At 44.4% G+C, this 16,675-nt stretch overlaps 1 protein-coding gene across 3 annotated transcripts in view; it reads right to left on the bottom strand.

Annotated features, from left to right (window-relative positions):
- Positions 1 to 16,675, bottom strand: part of FES (FES proto-oncogene, tyrosine kinase) — a 251,416-nt gene that overhangs the window by 39,382 nt on the left and 195,359 nt on the right. For all 3 annotated transcript variants that reach the window (XM_068275262.1, XM_068275263.1, XM_068275264.1), the window contains one exon: positions 14,789 to 14,907. In XM_068275262.1, coding sequence (XP_068131363.1) covers positions 14,789 to 14,907 — 119 coding nt within the window. The remainder of the gene's footprint in view (positions 1 to 14,788; positions 14,908 to 16,675) is intronic.

Genomic DNA, 16,675 nt, shown 5'->3' on the forward strand with positions numbered 1-16,675 from the left:
TGCTTAGGGCCTTCATCTGGTTGTAATAATAATGGCTGTGCATCAGTGATTTTCCCACCAAATAACTCCTGCGAACTGTCAAATGAAGTGAATGTGGTACTTGGAGTAGCGCTGGTCACTGCAGAAGATAAGGTGTTCTATGTTAAATAGTCAACCACGTCCTGACAATCTTGGGAGTTGATGGGGGGTGCCTTCTTCTGAGCACTGTACTTTGGTCCAGGGCCACACAAAATCACATCAGCATGACCTCACACAGACCTGCCGGGTGGCCTTCCTCTGGGTCTGCCTCTACCTCTGCCTCTACCTCTTTTGTCCGTTTTCTCTATATTGGGGGGATGAAGTGAAAGGTATGCACTGACTTGACTAATACAATGTGCAGTTAACAGGTATGCATGGAGTGGTATATCATACTGCTTGCACTCACGTAGGTAGGTGGGTGCACTGAACACAACAGGTAGGTATATGCAGTGATGGGTATTACAAATGTGCACCTGTCACACACACACAGGTACCGAGCAGGTACAGTGACATTGCATGCGCTCACGTAGGAAGGTGGGTGCACTGAAGTGAACAACAGGTAGTAGGTATATGCAGTGATGGGTATTACAATGTGCACCTGTCACACACACACAGGTACCGGACAGGCACAGTGACACTGCATGCACTCACGTAGGTAGGTGGGTGCACTGAACACAACAGGTAGGTATATGCAGTGATGGGTATTACAATGTGCACCTGTCACACACAGACAGGTACCAGACAGGCACAGTGATACTGCGTGCGCTCACGTTGGTAGGTTGGTGCACTGAAGTGAACAACAGGTAGTAGGTATATGCAGTGCTGGGTATTATAATGTGCACCTGGCACAGCAGTAATTATACCACCAAGGGGCCAAAGGCCAGCTGTGACTGACTGACAGGGCTGTATATAATGCAAGTGGGCCACACACACACAGAAAAAAATAGATCACAAGAACAAGATTAGCTTTCAAAAGAGCTGTTGAGGGGTGCTTTTTTAGCAATAAGAATCAGCAAGGAGCAAGCTAACAAGCCTACAAGAGCCTAACTAAGCTTTCCCTATAGGTCTCTGCACAACAGCTCTCCCTTCTCTAATTAATGCAGGCACACGAGTGAGTGAAAAGCCTGACGCTGCCTGCCTTTTATAAGGGGGGGGAGTGGCTCCAGGAGGGATTGTAGCATGATTGGATACAATGTGCCTGCTGACTGTGATGTAGAGGGTCAAAGTTGACCCTCATGATGCACTATGGGGGCGAACCCCGGAAGTTTGCCGGGAAGCGTTCACTGGCGAACCGTTCGGGCCATCTCTATTAACCACTTAAATCCACAGGCAGTCTTACCCTTCCCGACATCAACAATTTTCACCTTTCAGCGCTCCTTTTATATGCCTATTTGTCCTGGTTGTCATAACATTAAAATTATATCCCTAGTACAGTGTATGGCGACAATACTTTATTTGTGTTTGTTATTTTTTCACTATACTCTATCAATAATTACAAGCCCTTATTTGCAAATAAATATAAAAATAAGGTTAATAGAGAGGTAGAGAGGGAGAAAAGAACTGGTTGTGGGAAACAGAAAGACACATAGGGCTGATTTGCTAAGGAGGGGGTGGATAAGGGCTTAATAGGTTAGATATGAGGTTAAAAGATTTATTAAAGCACCAAAAAGCCTATAACTGAGCAGCAGGGGTGCCCACGCTTTTTCGGCTTGCAAGCTACTTTTAAAGTTGCCCAAGAGATCTACTAACATTTCAAATGCTGACCCCCTCCATACACATTGTCATGCAGGTAGCCAGGCATAAGTGCACCCTGTATAGATGGCTAAGTATAGGTGCCTTCAGTATAGGTAGATAGGTATAGATACCTTTAGTATAGGTGGCTAAGTATAGGTGCCTCTAGTGTAGGTAGCTTAGTATAGGTGGCTTCAGTGTAGGTAGATAGGTAAAGATGCCTCTAGTATATGTAGCTAGGTATAGGTGCCTCTAGTGTAGGTAGCTTGGTATCGGTGGATTCAGCATTGGTATAGATGCCTCTAGTATAGGTGCCTCTTGTGTAGGTAGCTTAGTATAGGTGGTTTCAGTATAGGTATAGATTAGTATAGGTGTCTCTAGGGTAGGTGGCTTCAGTATGGAGTTAAGTATAGGTGCATTCTCTATAGGTAGCCCGGGTGCCATCAATATAGTTATCACTTACCTCCCTTGAGCTCCAGCGGCGGTTTCTGTGGCTTGTCTTGGTCTCCCCTCCTTCAGCCGCAGCTAGCTGAAGGGCAGATGAATGAGCCGGCGGTTAAGAGAACTCTCAAGCGGTGTTCGATCCGGGAGATGCGTGCGTGCATGTGGGCGGAAGTGTTGTGCCTGGCGTTGCACCCGCCATGACGTCACGTCATGGCAGATACGCCCCTGGCCTCTCCCTTCCCTTCCCTTATTAGCCGCAATTAGGAGAAGCTGCCAGCACTCAGCAGCAGAATTTGATGATCTACCCAGAAGGCATTTGTGATCTACCGGTAGATCACGATCGACCTATTGGGCCCCCCTGCTGTACAGTCTCAGTTTCTCGTCCAGCTCTGGTCACCCCAGAGCACTGATTGACAGCAATCTGGGGTGTCAGATCTGCTGGAGGAGAAACATAACACTTTATTTAAGAGTTAATTTAAGTGTTTTAAAGGTGCCTATTAATGGCACAATTTTTTTTCACCAAATACGATCTGTCAATGTGATTTTAACCAATTAAGCCTTTTGGGCATAGCTACTACGTCCAAAAGGCTGCCGCCGCACTGCTGCATGCTCCCACAGATGATTACACGCGCCCGGAGATCAATGAATGGGAACGCAGTTCCCATACATTGATCTAAGTCCCCATTAGAAAGACCAACGGCTTCTATGAGAAGCTGCAATCCTTCTGAAGAAAAAAAAGTTTCACGTCCTACCTTCACTTCCTGTAAGCGTGATCGCATGCTTACAGGATGGAAATAAAATGACTGAGGCCATCTTGTGGACAAATAGTAAAACTACATCTACATACAATTTTTTAATAAATAGACACACAATTACATTACATTAAAATTAACTGTTTACCTCCCACACTCTCCAAAAATACCCAAATAAATGTTTGAATAAAAAAAAAAATTACCATAAAAAACAGCACCACATAGTTACCTAAGGGTCTGAACTTTTTTAATATGCATGTCAAGAGGGTAAATTACTAATATTTTTTAAATAATAAGCTTGTAGATAGTGATGGACGCAAAACTGAAAAAATGCCCCTTTATTTCCAAATAAAATATTGGCACCATACATTGTGATAGGGACATAATTTAAATGGTATAATGACCGGGAAAAATGGACAAATAAAATAGATGGATTTTAATTATAGTAGCATGCATTATTTTAAAGCTATTATGGCCAAAAACTAATGATTTTTTTCTTAATATTCCCATTAAAATGCATTTAGAAAACAATAATTCTTAGCAAAATGTACCACTTAAAGAAATCCTAATTGGTGGAAAAAAACAAGATATAGATCATTTCATTGTGATAAGCAGTGATAACGTTATTGACAAATGAATGGGAGGTGAAAATTGCTTGGATGCCTAAGGTGAAAAAACACTGAACTAACTACGACTAAGGGCAGATGGTAGGCCCGATACGCGTCAGTTGATCCTGTGTTTTTATTGCATTTCTTGTGGATTTTTTCAAATAAATTTTTCAGCCTTTTTCACTTCAACCTGTATTGGTCTGCGGATCCTTCCTTGCTCACTCGAAAAAACACTGAAGGCTGGAGTGGTTAATGATCAAATTGTATAGAAAATTTGCTGTTTATGAAGGCAATCGATAAGGAACGGTTCTATGGTTGACCGCTAAATAGGATAAAATCAATCCAAAAGTTGGATTGTATAATCAAATTTGAAGGACGAATCATTCAGTAAATGTGAACAATCAATAATTACCTTCTGATTATTTTCAATCATAAAAATCTCATCAAAAGATCGCATTTAGTGAAAAAATTGTACCGTTAATGGGCACCTTAAGAATGACCATTGTTACTGGCTATAACAACGATCATCCTGTGATACAAAGGCTGGATTGGCTCAGGGAACACGTACCCATTCGCCAATCATCCACAAGTAAGTCCTAGCTGGAGTGCGCATGCATGGCGGCAGCAGATCTAACTGATGCATTAATACATCCTGTTTGCAGCTAAAAGGCACAAACAGGACATTTTACTGCATCCAGATTGCTGGAAGTGGTTAATCGTATTATATGGTAATTGGTTCTAAACAATATCCAAGCATTTACTATTGCTTTTAATTAGCTGAAATATTAAATTAGTGTTGTTGTTTATATAGAATTTACAATTTTCTAAAACTAAACTTGTTTTACTTAGTTAAAGCGGATCAGAGATGAAAAACTAACTATAACAAGTAACTTGTCTATATATCTTATGTACAGTTTAGATCAGGGGTGCCCACACTTTTTCGGCTCGCGAGCTACTTTTAAATTTGCCGAGGCCAGGAGATCTACCAACGTCTCAAATGCTAAGCACGCCCCCCCCCCCCCCCGCGTAGGTTAGCCAGGTATATGTGCCTGCAGCATAGGTTGCGTGCCCTCAGTGTAGGTTAGCCAGGTATATGGGCCCTCAGTGTAGGTTAGCTAGGTATATGGGCCCTCAGTGTAGGTTTGCCAGGTATATGGGCCCTCAGTGCAGGTTTGCCAGGTATATGGGCCCTCAGTGTAGGTGTGCCAGGTATATGGGCCCTCAGTGTAGGTTAGCCAGGTATAGGGGCCCCCAGTGTAGGTTAGCCAGGTATAGGGGCCCCCAGTGTAGGTTAGCCAGGTATAGGGGCCCCCAGTGTAGGTTAGCCAGGTATAGGGGCCCCCAGTGTAGGTTAGCCAGGTATAGGGCCCCCCAGTGTAGGTTAGCCAGGTATAGGGCCCCCCAGTGTAGGTTAGCCAGGTATAGGGCCCCCCAATGTAGGTTAGCCAGGTATAGGGCCCCCCAGTGTAGGTTAGCCAGGTATAGGCCCCCCCAGTGTAGGTTAGCCAGGTATAGGGCCCCCCAGTGTAGGTTAGCCAGGTATAGGGCCCCCCAGTGTAGGTTAGCCAGGTATAGGGCCCCCCAGTGTAGGTTAGCCAGGTATAGGGCCCCCCAGTGTAGGTTAGCCAGGTATAGGGCCCCCCAGTGTAGGTTAGCCAGGTATAGGTCCCCCCAGTGTAGGTTAGCCAGGTATAGGGCCCCCCAGTGTAGGTTAGCCAGGTATAGGGCCCCCCAGTGTAGGTTAGCCAGGTATAGGGCCCCCCAGTGTAGGTTAGCCAGGTATAGGGCCCCCCAGTGTAGGTTAGCCAGGTATAGGGCCCCCCAGTGTAGGTTAGCCAGGTATATGTACCTGCAGGCAGAGGAGAAGAGGCGGCGAGGAGAGACTCTGGCAGGCCAATGGGATGTAGGAGAGAAGCGGCGGCGAAGAGAGAGGCGGCGCGGCCGCTACGTCATGGCTGGGGGCGGCGCCGGGCATGTTACACACGCACATTACACAGGCTGCCCGCCGCCGCCCCCAGCCATGACGCAGCGGACGCGCCGCCTCTCTCCTCCCCTGCATGCATCCTTATTGGCCAGCGGCCAGCAGCTAAACACGAGCTGCTGGCCGCAACAAACATTAACGAGACGCGGCCAAGAGGCCGCGATCTACCAAGGAGGCGGTCGCGATCTACCGGTAGATCGCGATCGACCTATTGGGCAGCCCTGGTTTAGATGGTTTAAACAGCAAATCTGTCTGCATACTGCTTTAACTACTTTCTGACCGCCGTATAGACAAATGGCGGCCGGGAAGTAGACGCCGCAAGGACCGCCGTATTGACAAAATGCGGCGGTCCTTGTTTGGGCATGGGCGGAGCGATCACGTCATCCGTGACGCGATCCTCCGCCTCCGCCTGTCGCTGCTCACTCGCCGCAACATCCCGCCGGCCATACGGAAGCGCCGGCGGGATGTTAACCCGACGATCGCCGCATACAAAGTGTATAATACACTTTGTAATGTTTACAAAGTGTATTATACAGGCTGTCTCCTGCCCTGGTGGTCCCAGTGTCCGAGGGACCACCAGGGCAGGCTGCAGCCACCCTAGTCTGCACCAAGCACACTGATTTTCTCCCCCCCCCCCCGCCCCAGATCGCCCACAGCACCCATCAGACCCCCCCTGCCCACCCCCCAGACCCCTGTTTGCACCCAATCACCCCCCTAATCACCCATCAATCACTCCCTGTCACTATCTGTCAACGCTATTTTTTTTTTATACCCTCCCGCCCCCTGCTCCCTCCTGATCACCCCCCACCCCTCAGATTCTCCCCAGACCCCCCCCAGACCCCCCCCCCCATGTACTGTATGCATCTATCCCCCCTGATCACCTGTCAATCACCTGTCAATCACCTGTCAATCACCCATCAATCACCCCCTGTCACTGCCACCCATCAATCAGCCCCTAACCTGCCCCTTGCGGGCAATCTGATCACCCCCCCACACCAATAGATCGCCCGCAGATCCGACATCAGATCACCTCCCAAATCCATTGTTTACATCTATTCTCTCCTCTAAACACCCACTAATTACCCATCAATCACCCATCAATCACCCCCTGTCACTTTTACCTATCAGATCAGACCCTAATCTGCCCCTTGCGGGCACCCAATCACCCGCCCACACGCTCAGATTGCCCTCAGACCCCCCCTTATCAATTCACCAGTGCATTCATTACATCTGTTCTTCCCTGTAATAACCCACTGATCACCTGTCAATCACCTGCCAATCACTTATCACCCATCAATCACCCCCTGTCACCCCCTGTCACTGCCACCCATCAATCAGCCCCTAACCTGCCCCTTGCGGGCAATCTGATCACCCACCCACACCATTAGATCGCCCGCAAACCCGCCGTCAGATTACCTCCCAAATGTATTGTTTACATCTGTTATCTTCTCTAAACACCCACTAATTACCCATCAATCACCCATCAATCACCCCCTATCACTGTTACCTATCAGATCAGACCCTAATCTGCCCCTTGCGGGCACCCAATCACCCGCCTACACGCTCAGATTACCCTCAGACCCCCCCTTATCAATTCGCCAGGGCATTATTTACATCTATCCTTCCCTGTAATAACCCACTGATCACCTGTCAATAACCTGCCAATCACCTATCACCCATCAATCACCCCCTGTCACCCCCTGTCACTGCCACCCAACAATCAGCCCCTAACCTGCCCCTTGCGGGCAATCTGATTACCCACCCACACCAATAGATCGCCCGCAGATCCGACATCAGATCACCACCCAAGCGCAGCGTTTACATCTATTCTCTCCTCTAAACACCCACTAATTACCCATCAATCACCCCCTATCACCACCTGTCACTGTTACCCATCAGATCAGACCCTAATCTGCCCCTTGCGGGCACCCAATCACCCGCCTACACGCTCAGATTGCCCTCAGACCCCCCCTTATCAATTCGCCAGTGCAATATTTACATCTGTTCTCCCCTGTAATAACCCACTGATTACCTGTCAATCACCTGTCAATCACCTATCAATCACCCATCAATCACCCCCTGTCACTGCCACCCATCAATCACCCCCTGTCACTGCCACCCATCAATCACCCGCTGTCACTGCCACCCATCAATCAGCCCCTAACCTGCCCCTTGCGGGCAATCTGATCACCCACCTACACCAATAGATCGCCCGCAGATCCGACGTCCGATCACCTCCCAAGTGCAGTGTTTACATCTGTTCTCTACCCTAAACACCCACTAATTACCCATCAATCACCCCCTGTCACTGCTACCTATCAGATTAGACCCCTATCTGCCCCTAGGGCACTCAATCACCCGCCCACACCCTCAGAATGCCCTCAGACCCCAGCCCTGATCACCTCGCCAGTGCATTGCTTGCATCTATTCCCCCCTCTAATCACACCTTGAGACACCCATCAATCACCTCCTGTCACCCCCTAGCACACCTACCCATCAGATCAGGCCCTAATTTGCCCCGTGTGGGCTCCTGATCACTCGGCCAAACCCTCAGATCCCCCTCAGACCCCCTTCCGATCACCTCCCCAGTGCATTGATTGCATCTATTTTCCCCTCTAACCACCCCCTGAGACACCCATCAATCACCTCCTGTCACCCCCCTAGCACTCCTATCCATCAGATCAGGCCCAATACAACCTGTCATCTAAAAGGCCACCCTGCTTATGACCGGTTCCACAAAATTCACCCCCTCATAGACCACCTGTCATCAAAATTTGCAGATGCTTATACCCCTGAACAGTCATTTTGAGACATTTGGTTTCCAGACTACTCACGGTTTTGGGCCCGTAAAATGCCAGGGCGGTATAGGAACCCCACAAGTGTCCCCATTTTAGAAAAAAAGACACCCCAAGGTATTCTGTTAGGTGTATGACGAGTTCATAGAAGATTTTATTTTTTGTCAAAAGTTAGCGGAAATTGATTTTTATTGGTTTTTTTCCACAAAGTGTCACTTTCCGCTAACTTTTGACAAAAAATAAAATCTTCTATGAACTCGTCATACACCTAACAGAATACCTTGGGGTGTCTTCTTTCTAAAATGGGGTCACTTGTGGGGTTCCTATACTGCCCTGGCATTTTAGGGGCCCTAAACCGCAAAAAAGTGTCACACATGTGGTATCGCCGTACTCAGGAGAAGTAGTATAATGTGTTTTGGGGTGTATTTTTACACATACCCATGCTGGGTGGGAGAAATCTCTCTGTAAATGGACAATTGTGTGTAAAAAAAATCAAAAGATTGTCATTTACAGAGATATTTCTTCCACCCAGCATGGGTATGTGTAAAAATACACCCCAAAACACATTATACTACTTCTCCTGAGTACGGCGGTACCACATGTGTGGCACTTTTTTACACCCTAAGTGCGCTAAGGGGCCCAAAGTCCAATGAGTACCTTTAGGATTTCACAGGTCATTTTGCGACATTTGCTTTCAAGACTACTCCTCACGGTTTAGGGCCCCTAAAATGCCAGGGCAGTATAGGAACCCCACAAATGACCCCATTTTAGAAAGAAGACACCCTAAGGTATTCTGTTAGGACTATGGTGAGTTCATAGAAGATTTTATTTTTTGTCACAAGTTAGCGGAAAATGACACTTTGTGAAAAAAAACAATACAAATCAATTTCCGCTAACTTGTGACAAAAAAATAAAATCTTCTATGAACTCACCATACTCCTAACGGAATACCTTGGGGTGTCTTCTTTCTAAAATGGGGTCATTTGTGGGGTTCCTATACTGCCCTGGCATTTTAGGGGCCCTAAACCATGAGGAGTCGTCTTGAAAGCAAATGTCGCAAAATGACCTGTGAAATCCTAAAAGTACTCATTGGACTTTGGGCCCCTTAGCGCGGTTAGGGTGCAAAAAAGTGCCACACATGTGGTATCGCCGTACTCAGGAGAAGTAGTATAATGTGTTTTGGGGTGTATTTTTACACATACCCATGCTGAGTGGGAGAAATCTCTCTGTAAATGGACAATTGTGTGTAAAAAAAATTAACAAATTGTCATTTACAGAGATATTTCTCCCACCCAGCATGGGTATGTGTAAAAATACACCCCAAAACACATTATACTACTTCTCCTGAGTACGGCAATACCACATGTGTGGCACTTTTTTGCAGCCTAACTGCGCTAAGGGGTCCAAAGTCCAATGAGCACCTTTAGGCTTTACAGGGGTGCTTACAATTTAGCACCCCCCAAAATGTCAGGACAGTAAACACACCCCACAAATGACCCCATTTTGGAAAGTAGACCCTTCAAGGTATTCAGAGAGGGGCATGGTGAGTCCGTGGCAGATTTCATTTTTTTTTGTCGCAAGTTAGAAGAAATGGAAACTTTTTTTTTTTTGTCACAAAGTGTCATTTTCCGCTTACTTGTGACAAAAAATAATATCTTCTATGAACTCACTATGCCTCTCAGTGAATACTTTGGGATGTCTTCTTTCCAAAATGGGTTCATTTGGGGGGTATTTATACTATCCTGGAATTCTAGCCCCTCATGAAACATGACAGGGGGTCAGAAAAGTCATAGATGCTTGAAAATGGGAAAATTCACTTTTTGCACCATAGTTTGTAAACGCTATAACTTTTACCCAAACCAATAAATATACACTGAATTGGTTTTTTTTTATCCAAAACATGTTTGTCCACATTTTTCGCGCTGCATGTATACAGAAATTTTACTTTATTTGAAAAATGTCAGCACAGAAAGTTAAAAAAATCATTTTTTTGCCAAAATTCATGTCTTTTTTGATGAATATAATAAAAAGTAAAAATTGCAGGAGCAATCAAATAGCACCAAAAGAAAGCTTTATTAGTGACAAGAAAAGGAGCCAAAATTCATTTAGGTGGTAGGTTGTATGAGCGAGCAATAAACCGTGAAAGCTGCAGTGGTCTGAATGGAAAAAAAGTGGCCGGTCCTTAAGGGGTAGAAAGCCCTAGGTCCTCAAGTGGTTAATAGAATATGATTATTTCTTCCTGTGATACAATGACAGCAGCCATGTTGTTTGTAAACATTACACAGAGGCAGGCTTATCTGCACCATCAGCACTCAGACTGAAAAAAACCTAATCCCCCTCCGCCCTCCGCCTCTGAAATCTCTGGCTAGTAATACCTCCCCCTTCTCCTGCCCAGACTGAGCTCCCATGAGCCATTGCTACAGTGCCGAGGCTCTCTGAAAACTGTGGGTGGGTCTTATTTAGTTTATAGGGAATTAGAGTATTAAAACAAAAACAAAAAAGTATTTGGCTTGAGGAATGCCCTATAAACTATAGGAAAGGAACACAATTATGCAATGAGTAAAAGTTCATCTCGGATCCACTTTAAGTATATCAAGCCTGAGTACCCCCTGGAGCCAACAGAAGTGCCCCTTGGGTAAGGCGTATTACACATTGAGAACCTAGGATGTAGAGGATGTACTATGAAGTGGGCCTTTTAAGGATGGTTTGGGAATAAAGGGCATAAGATTTGGGAGACATCGTCTCAAAATATTTTCTATGCACATATCACCTACTATTATAACTGCTCTTCTAAATCAGAATGTGGGGGAAATGAACTGTAGAGAAAGCAAATGACTGCATAAAAATGGCAGCAGCATTCAGGATTTATCTAGTGTCCCAATGGAAAAGCTCTTTTATTTGTTGGCAGAAGGCAATGCAGAAGATAAATTATGTGGGTATGAATGAAAGACTGTCTAGTATATTACAAGATACATTGCGTACCTTTCTTCATACCTAAATCCTTGGTTGACCTCAACATATGGCTGACATCTACAGAATATGAATAAAGACCTTGGAGAGAAGAATTTAGCAATTTAGGATACTTTGTATCTTCTGGAGGTCTCCCATTAATCTCAGCGTAACAATGGATGAGCAGAATTATATTATGCTTCAAGATGTGGTGGAGTGAAGCAGTGCGGGCAATCTTTATCCATCTTATTTCCATCTTCTTCCTTGAGCACTCTGCTTGTACATTTTCACAGTTTCTTCTTTTTACTGTTTAATGTTTATATTGTTTGATGTTGAGAAAGTGAATCTACTACTATATTTATGAGAAGTACTAATGAGACAGAGATTCACTTTTTTTCTTTCTCTCTGCATTTCTGGTTGTTACTTTTCTTTCAAGACATTTGCATTGCACAGTGATTTGACCAGTGTCTCAGAAGAAGGATTTAAAGAGAGACTAAAGTCTCGCAAAATTTATATTTTTCTTTTAAAAACCTCTTTAACCATTTAAGGACCGCGGTGTTAAACCCCCCTAGTGACCAGGCCATTTTTTACTAATTGGGCCACTACAGCTTTAAGGCCTAGCTGCAGGGCTGCACAACTCAGCACACAAGTGATTCCCCCCTCCCGCCTTTTCTCCCCACCAACAGAGCTTCCTGTTGGTAGGATCTGATCACTCCCCAGTTGTTGTTTTTTTTTTTTTTTTTACAAATATTTATTTTATGAATTTTTGAATAAATGTGAGCATTTATTTGTTTATTAAACCCTTCTCCCTTCCCCCCGCCAGCCAATAAGTGTGATCGGCTGTCATAGGCTTCAGTCTATGACAGCGGATCACAATTTTTGCCTCCCAGGGGGACGGCCGTGTCACACGGCTGTCCCCAATACAGTGCTGCCTTAGATTGCAGTGCTGTACTAAGTTATTAGACGGCGGTTTCGCCCTTGGGAGACTGAAGGTAGAGGCAGAGTTTTTGGCTGTAGCTCTGCCTCTACTCACGTCCATCTGAGCTGATCGCCGCCTCTCCCTGCCCCTCTCAGGCTTCTTTCACTGAGAGGGGCGAAGGAAAGGTGGTGATCAGCTCAGATTGACGTGCATGGAGGCAGAGCTACAGCCCAAAGCTCTGCCTCCCCGGGCAGCAAAATCCACGACCAGGAAAGTCATGGATTTTTGCCCCGGGAGTTTGGGGTAATCTTTTTTAGTGTTCAGCCGAAGGGATGCAGCGTTTCAGTTAGGGCATTGATGTTAAATATGTGTTTGTTTGTTTTTTAAATGTATTTTGTGAGACTTCAGAGTCTCTTTAAAGTGAAAATAAGAAAACAAGATGGGATGATCAGAACTAGTTTTATTCACCAAGCATGACTGGGTCATGTCTGTAATTGGTTTTGGAGAGGACAATACTAATAACAGCAAAGTGGCAGGATAAGCAGACCACAAATTAAAGAGACACTGAAGAGGAAAAAAGATGATGATATAATGAATTGGTTGTGTACTGTAGTACGGATAATTGCTAGAAGATTAGTAGCAGAGAAAATATTCTCATATTTTTATATTCAGTTATATAGTGTTTTTTTTTATAACTTTGCATCATTCTCTAATATTTGCAGTTTACACACTACTCAGCATTCTAAGTGTTTTTACAGAGCAGTCTTGTGAACTATTGACCTGTCCTCTGGAGAAAAAAAGAAAATACTGTGACTATCAGTTGAGGTAACAAGCTGCAGAAGACAGAGCTCTCTGAGATTTTGAAAGTTGTGGAGCTCGATGGCTTTTTTTGCATAGATAACAACTGGAGTTTCTTAACTGTTCCTGTACCGGAAAAAATATTAGACTTATGTCTCTGCTCCTAATGTTTTATTTCTTAGCTGTACTACACATGCAAATCATTATATCATAATTTTTTTGCCTCTTTAATAACAGCAAAAATATAAGGTGGAAAAGGGGGGGGGGTGATCACAAGAGGGGGAGGGTGTGGTGTGAGATCAAGTGTTTAATATTGGAGGGGGAAAAGGTGTTCCTATGCCTTGAGGTCCTGGTGAAGATGGCCCGGAAAGGAAATGTAGCCTGGGTGGGCTATACTCATTGCTCTTGAACGCAGTCTGGAGTTGTGAAGGAGGTCCAGCAAGAAAAGGAGTTTCTCAATGATTCTCTCCACTGATCTGATGGCCCTCTGGAGCTTGTATCTGTCGATAGCGGAGGAGCCGACATACCAGACCAGCATGGATACACAGAAAATAGATTCAATAGTGGCGGAGTAGAAGCGCCTCAGAAGATCCTGAGATATACCAAACTTCTTTAGTTGGCGAAGCAAGGACAGTTTATGCTAGGCTTTCTTCTGGGTAGAGGCAGTGTTGGACATCCACCTCAGGTCTTCAGAGATGGTTGTGCCCAGGAGGCGGACATTGGATACTCTTTCGACTTCTGTGTCGTCAATATAGATCGGAGGTGGATTGGGGAAATGCTTCCTGAAGTTGTTGATCCTCTGATTGCTTTTGGCTGTGTTGAGGACCAGCTCATTCTCTTTACACCAGTGGCATACTCTATCAACCTCCTGACAGTAGGCCTGCTTGTTGTTCTTGGTTTCAAGGCTAACAATGGTGGTGTCATTAACAATTTTTATGATTTTGACTGAGTTTGCAATGGATGTGCAGTTGTTCATGTACAGGGAGAACAAGATCAGCGACAAGACGCAGCCTTGTGGGGGTCCGGTGTTGGTGACCCATTGTCAAGAGGAGAGGTTGTCTAGCTTGACAACTTGGGACCTATTTGTGAGGAAGTCCATGATTCATTGGTTGAAGGTGCGATGGATGTTGAGTTCTGTGTCATGTAGTTTGCAGGGACAGATGGTATTGAAACCCGAGCTAATGTCCAGAAGGAGAATCCTAGTGAACGTCTGGATGATGTAGGAAAGAGCCCCGATAAACGGCTTTTTTGTGAGATTTCTCACTTTCTCTGCATAATACCTTTTCAATAACTAAGCAAAAAAGTAGCAAAAATTAACTTAATTCACAAAGGCAACTAATTGTGTATGGTCAGATTGCCAATGATCAGAATCATTCAGCTGTAACAACAATTAGTGCTAATTACAGATCCAGGGCTGCAGGTTAGGGTAGTCAGTGGCAGTAGTTAAGTCACCTTGCAAAATAATGCGTTATTAAGAGTGTGGCTTCAAGTCACAGAGCTAATATCTTGCTCTAGCATACATGACACAGGTAAAAAAGCAAACCATATAAAAGTGTCCACTGATTGTAATTTGTTACAGTGTCGGCACGTAATGAACCAGTTGGCTGCACTTACTAAATACGCTACATGCCGCACTGTGTCAAATCAATGATTGCTTTGTGAACCTGTCATTTAAGCCATAACCGCTGAGTTAAATTAATGGAAGGGAAGTGAGGAGGAAGAAAGCTCAATGCCTGTAAAGGTACAGCTAATTTAGTACCAAAGGTCTGTCAGACACAAATAAATGTCCTCACCTGGCTTCGGAAAGAAACTTGTCCTTCAGATCTGGCGGCAGAGTCTCTCGGCACGTTTTCACTGCAATAGGAGTGTTATCAGCACGGAGGCGGCCGCTGAATACCTCCCCAAAATTACCCTGTCACACATAAACAATAGCACTGAATTAATGAAAGGATTCTGTTGTATTTGATAATATTTATCCATCATTTATTTCACTATCAATGTCACTAGGCCATAACAGGACAGATTAAATTTAGGTTTTCTCTTCCATGGACAAGTAAAATCAATGATAGAGTTGTTTGTTTAAAAAGAAAATATAAATCAATATGAAATACTGCAGCAGAGGAAAATAGTGTTTATCCGTTGCTAATCAAGGCAACTTGCTACTGTGTCTAATCCATAATACTAGCAACTAGGTAGTTCACTTACAGCTGCTTATGGCAATTTAGTCATTTGTGTAACATGTCCATCAAGCATTAGGTCATTTTAAAGAGAACCAGAAACGAAGCACCCTCATGTATTTTATTACATTTATCAGTGGGAACATGACAGTAAACACCTACCCTGCTTTTAGTTTCATTCTTATCTGCTTAATTAGTCTATTATCAGCTGTGATAAGAATCCCCGACTGACTCAGTCTAGGTTTGACCTTGAATCAATATAGCTGAGTCACTCTTCTGTGGAGTCTTTTCAAGCCCAAGCCTGCCACCTCCTGGCTCAGATTTCCTGCTTTACATACTGAGAGCTGTGATGACATGGGAGGGGCTGCTGCTGCTGATAGAGAATCTCTGAAACAGACAAGTGTGGCTGCAATATGATCTGTGTGCACTCTGCCTGCATAGATAATGATGATGACTGCAGTTTTATTCCTATGAGAGACACTTCCTACAGGCAGCTGCACATCATACCAAAATGAAAGCACACAGATGAAAGGCTGCAGCAGCCTTTCTCATATAGCCTAAATAGCAGCCTAGTCTCATATAGCCTAGACAGCACATCCAGAACAACTCATAACCCGGAAGCAGAAGGGATATGAGCCGGCGGCCATATTTGATTTTTCCTGGAGCAATAATGGATAAAAAAACACTAAAAAAGGCACACCAGAGCGGCGAAATTATCAGGTAGAGCATTTATTCTTTACAAGCTATCGACTGATATGTTTATTTTGTGTGAAACGTTCATCTCTGGTTCCCTTTAAGGAGAGATTAGGGCTAGTATAGCATTAACGGTTTTTAGAAGTTACAGTATTAAGAGGAACTTTACTGAATAATAACTTATTTTTTACAATATTAATTTATAAATTATTTTAATGTTTGCCCATTGTAAAATCTTACTTTACTTTGAGTAACTTAAAAAAAAATTTCAGTGATGCCAGCATTGTTATTGTTGGCAAGGTGAATTACTGTGGCATGTTTTTTTCTTTCACTCTGGGTACTGAGCCATCAGATGAGCTCCCAGAGTGCTTTGTGGCAGAAAGCCGCATGCCATCATAGCTTCGGCTAGACATTCCTGGACTGGTGGGGTTACATACCAATATACAGCAATATACATTGCTAAAATATAACAAGCTTTTTTTGATGCTGAAACTAGAATAATTAAGGACAAAAAAGGTTATCCTGAATCATTTATTACATTCTACTATATGTAATTTCGATTCCTCTTTAAATCTGAGTATAGTAACACTGGATACTTTGTGTGGTGTGAAAGCCAGTAAGCATAACTCTCACTGACTTTCACCATAATTAGATACTATACATCAGCTTTTCCCAACCATCCTCAAAGACCAGTAACAGCGCATGTGATTACAGAGGTAGTTAAAAATCCTGCAAGATATCTCAATGCTGCAACCTAATATTATCCAGCACCAGGGAGTTGACGAGCCACCACCCTTATCCACCTGCGGG

This window comes from Hyperolius riggenbachi, chromosome 3 (assembly GCF_040937935.1).
Source record: "Hyperolius riggenbachi isolate aHypRig1 chromosome 3, aHypRig1.pri, whole genome shotgun sequence".
NCBI classification, from domain to species: domain Eukaryota; kingdom Metazoa; phylum Chordata; class Amphibia; order Anura; family Hyperoliidae; genus Hyperolius; species Hyperolius riggenbachi.